At 39.3% G+C, this 5072-nt stretch overlaps 1 protein-coding gene across 1 annotated transcript; it reads left to right on the top strand.

Moving 5' to 3' along the window:
• Nucleotides 1-244: 244 nt before the first annotated feature.
• Nucleotides 245-5072, top strand: LOC131230954 (uncharacterized). Its single transcript, XM_058226975.1, has 6 exons — nt 245-520; nt 2887-2968; nt 3051-3113; nt 4446-4490; nt 4584-4640; nt 4738-5072. The coding sequence occupies exons 1-6, from the start codon at nt 324-326 to the stop codon at nt 4828-4830; spliced, it is 537 nt and encodes a 178-aa protein (XP_058082958.1). The 5' UTR covers nt 245-323; the 3' UTR covers nt 4831-5072.

Genomic DNA, 5072 nt, shown 5'->3' with positions numbered 1-5072 from the left:
GGTTCAACCCCTAAAATGATCTGGAAAAACGTATGGACGGTGTGGATAAACCACATGAATTCACAGTGGGCCCAACAGAGTTTGCTCAGTACGATAAGAGCGTACTGAGTAACTCAGTACGCAATCCGATTTCAAAATGAGCTGGCGAAACATACAGCCGGTGTAGATATATATCACGGTGGGCCCCACAAAGCCTAGGCTGTAGGAATATTCCTGGAGCCGGCGCTGCGTGCAATCCGCCTCCCAACATAACATAAGGTCGAAAAAGAAGAAAACTCGACCGAACGATTTCATCTCTCTCTCTCTCTCTCTCTCTCTCTCTCATGGCGCCCTCATCTCCGTCTTCTTCGTCGTCTTCGTCCTCCTCATCTTCTTCCCGGTCTTCTCGTCGAAATCGTCGTCGTCGCCGCAGAGACGGAGACTCTCTCAAGATCCGTAAGAAGAACCGTACACGATCGAGGAAGAAGCGAAAGCACCATGCCTCTGACGGTAGCGCCTCTTCCTCTACCGAAAGCTTCAGGTCCGTCAATCTAACACTAGCATCTGAAAATTTCTCATAATCATTCTCAATCTACATGCTTTTTAATTTTAATTTTTTTTTTTAAATTTATTTTTATCAGGGGTAAATATATCAGCTTTTTCCTTCTAGGGTTAGGGTTTTGGAAGTTTTCATATGGGTTGTAAAACATGCGGATTTTTATATATGTATTTATTTCTGTAATTGATTAATAGAACCAATTACGTATGGTACAAGCCCAATCCCTAAATTTTGTTTACAATTTTGCCCTTGGAAATGTTGGATATTTTCAAGGGCAAACTGCTGGTAGTCTACGACTGCTTATAGCTGGGTCACTTTCTAAGAGATTAGGGTTTCATTTCGTGGGATTACCAAAAAAGATTGATCTTTGGGCCAACCACGCCTGCCCACTTAAAAGCCAGGCTCGCTCTGTATCTATCTGGATTGGGTCGGTTGAACGGATAGGGCTTCGGTTGGCCGTGGCCTGACCGGACCTGGTCACATATCTGGTTTGAAATGGATAGGGCTTAGGTTGGCCGTGTCCTGTTGATTTTGCAAATCAGCTTTGAGTTGGGAATGCTAAAAAGGCTCTTTTGAGGGATTTCAAGTCCTTCATAATCCATAATCGGCTGATCCGCTTGTCGTCTTGCTAAGTTTTAAGACACTGCTTTTTACAAATTGGTCGGGTTAAGCCAGGTTTGGGTTTGATAAGTTGTTCTTTTTCTTAGGCATGGTAATCTGATTATGGGTCATGGGGAAGGTATTCCATAATGGTAACATGGGGCAGCGAGTGCATTGATGGTGAGGAGAGGAGAGGAGAGGGAAGTGGAGAAACCCTTACCCTAATCGTAGAGAGAGAGAGAGAGAGAGAGAGAGAGAGAGAGATGCTTCTTGAGCTATTATGTGCATAACGGCCTAGCCGAAAACCGTTAATGTTACGGTTATGCCTCCATAATGGCTGTTGTTTTAAAGAAAAAATTAAAAATAAAAATCTGAAATATTGAGAGGATTCCAAATATGTATTCTTTTGTGGTTTTGGACAAGTTTAATGGGGTAACGGCCCACTCTTTGCTAAAGAATGTTGTCTTGGCCTGTTTCACGATTTTGTCATTTCCACTTTTTAGAACTAACTATAGATGTTTCAATTAACTGATGTATCCAAGCGCAACCTAAAGCCAAGGTTTAAAAGATCACTTACGATACGGCTCTATTGATGTATCATAACTGTATTTGTCATCCCTATTACGTGATATGGGGTTGAACTGGTCTGTTACAAGAAAAGGACTGTATTGGCACTGATACAAGGCTGATACAGTTATAAAGGCTTCCTTTCAAATTCCTTTTCCAAATTTCCATCGTTTGTTAACTTCTTTCTTTGCTTCAACTATGGAGAGAGCTTAGAAACTCATTTCAAACTAGATGTATGCCTGTTTGTGGATCAATACAAAAGATTTGAGTGGGATTCAACAAATTGAAGAGTAATGTGCCAGTATGGATAAAATCGGAAGAAGGGATAAATATCACTTTTTTTTTTCTTCTTCTTTTTATTGTATTTTAATGCAGTGGGCCCTAATCCTCCAAATTATGCTTGATTTGTTTCAATTAGGGCTTATTTAGTTGACTTTCAAATTTTAATGGGTCAACCCAATTAAAAAAACATTCTTATCAAAGAATGGTTTGATTCACCATTGAGTACATGTAAAACACCAAAAAGACATTCTGGTTTCGTACATATTTTCCTATTTACATGATTTTTTTCTTCTTCTTTTTTGGCGGGGGTTGAGACATGCCCATATTGTCTTATATGGGTCCAATACGGTCCAATATGGCCCTTACTGTAACCTTTCAGAAACATGCCCTTACTGTATTCTATTTGGTTCCAACCATTACGTCCCTTAATACCGATATTCAGAACCTTGCCTCAACATAGGGCTCTCTCTCTCTCTCTCTCTCTCTCTCTGTGTGTGTGTGTGTGTGTGTGTGTGTGTGTGTTAAATTTAAAATAAAAAGAATTTTTTCGTCCACTAATCAACCAACAAAAAATATACCTGTTGGAGTGCTTAAGTGCCATAGTGATACATATAAAGGCTACCTATTACACAGCTAGGACGTGTGGTTCAGAACAGGATATCTATATCCTTTTGTACTGTCAAAGGTCAATATATTGGCTTGGATCTCTCAACTCTTGGCACCATGAGAATGTGCTCCAGGAAGTTCTTTTCTATGTTTTCTGCATGACTGTTGTTGATCCATGTGTCAAAAGGGTTAGCCTCCATTTAAAAAATAAAAAATAAAAAAATCATGGAAGAAATAGAAACTCTGTGGTTAGCTGCATTCTTGATATCATATGCTGGTTTTGTTGTTTACAGCACTAGTGAGAGCTCTTCTGACAGTGAATATGAGGTGTCTAATCATCCAAGGAAGCGCAAACAGCATGAAAGGTCAAAGAAGGTGGAGGCTGTTTTCTGAATTTAATCACTCTTTCACTGCTTCGCATTATCTTTCTGTTTTGATTTATTTCTGTCTCCTTTAGATCAAGGAAAAAGATAGAGGCAAGGCTCACCGCCACAAACATCAGAAACACAAACTTAAAGAGGTAGACCACTATCCTGTCTATACCTTTTCTTTTCAGAGTTTGGAGCATGTTAAACATTCTGCAATGAGCCTTCTTTGTGGCAAGGAACTATTGTTTGATTTTTATGCCCAAATATCAGTTTAGAGGAAACAAATTACATTCAACAGCAAGATAGATACTGTAAGAAAGTTCTTTGACTTATGAAGAACTAATTGCCAGAACTCAACAATGTACATTAGATTGGCTTGCTCAAATGTCAATGTTGTAGTCGTCTCCCAGCATGAGCTACATCTCGTGGCACTAATAGCCGTTATTGCTTCTGAGGGAAGCATGTTTCAAAATCCAATACATGGATACCCACAGAGGACTATGCCATTGGACATGTTGCCACCAAGAGAAAATTGATAGTAATTCTAAAAATAACAAACCTAATTAAAACAGGATATTGCTAAACCATTTTCCTACAACTGTCCTTTGAAGTATCTTGTACTAGTGTCAGCATCATGTCATGTAGATGTCATTACCCTAAACATTTCTTTGCATGGTTTTAAGTATCCGTTACTATATGGCTGTATTGGCACACCCAAGGGCTGTATCAACTGATACATCTGTACAATCTGATACCACCATGATGGGCCCTTTTCACTCTTTTATTAATCCAACTTTTCTCTATTTTTTTCACTTCTCTTAATTTCAATCATAGAGGAGGTTTAAAAACTTATTTTATACTAGATATAGGCCTATTTTTTGGATCAAACTCAACATTTGAGTGATAGTTGATGATCTGAAGCATCTCGAACCCTGTACAGAAAAATTAGTAGGGGAAAACTATCACGTTTTTCTTTTTAATTTTAATCTTCTTCTTGTTGAAGAGCCCTAAATTTTCAAATAATGCTTTATATGTGTTTGATTAGGGTTATTTAGTTGATTTCTGGTAGGTCAAGCCAGCAGAAAACATTTTTATCAAAGAATGGTCTGTATCGGTGTTTTATATTTTTCCTATTTTCCTGATAATTTTTCAAAATTGTTTAGGCCCCCATCTAAAAAATCAGCCTATACGAGCCTGTATCATCTAATTCGGTCCAATATGCCCAGTATCGCATCGTTTTTGGGCCTGGTCAATACACCAACCAATACCAATAATCAAAACCCTGTTTCTGAGAACCAAAGCTTTTATTTGGTTGGAAATGAGTTTCGTTAACATCTGAGGTGCTTATGTTACTTGCTGCCTGTTTTGGGATTGGCTCTTTGACATTGGAGCTGGGGTCTGTAACCTGGTAACTGGGCACTGGATTGGCTGGCTCGCTGACGTTTCTGGCTCGGGCTTCTCTTGGCAATGGGAGCCATATATAGAAGGAGCAGACTGAGAGGAGTAGCAGCCCTGTTCAGCTTTCCAAGGTTTGTTGCCACAACTTAGTTCAGTAACACCAGCTTATCCTACCCCACAGCCATATGACTTATGGCCCACCTTTCATGGTCCATCCATTTCAGTTCTTGGGGCGCGACAAAGAAGACGGTGTTCGCCGCAGTGCTGTATCTGGTAAAAAGGTTAGTAAGAACTTCGTCAATTAGGTTTATGTTCATAACATCACTGAAGATAGCATGGAATGAATGCCAGTATTTGGTCTTTTCTTTTCCTTTTTAGATTCAATTGAAGCTTGAGAAATCAAAGGAGGATAAGTTGGCAGAAAACAACCGGAACGAATTGCTGAAGTTCTTGAATGCTAGTTATGATTGATTTGTGTGGATGGTTGTGTTTCTCATTTGGACGGGATCTTGGGCTGTTTCAGTTGTTGGAGTTGTTGTAACAGTCCATAAAGTCAAGCCAGCTGCTGCAGATGATGCTTAGGCATTATGCCTTAGAAACTGCAGAACTTTTCTCTTTGATTTTGATTTGGAACTAATTGTCATCTGCGTATTCACACATCTTGTATTCCATCAATGATGAATGATTCGGCAGAATGCATTTGCGATTTTCAA

Source organism: Magnolia sinica, chromosome 17 (assembly GCF_029962835.1).
Source record: "Magnolia sinica isolate HGM2019 chromosome 17, MsV1, whole genome shotgun sequence".
NCBI classification, from domain to species: domain Eukaryota; kingdom Viridiplantae; phylum Streptophyta; class Magnoliopsida; order Magnoliales; family Magnoliaceae; genus Magnolia; species Magnolia sinica.
The sequence above is the reverse complement of the archived record's forward strand: the minus strand, read 5'-3'. Positions and strand labels throughout refer to the sequence as shown.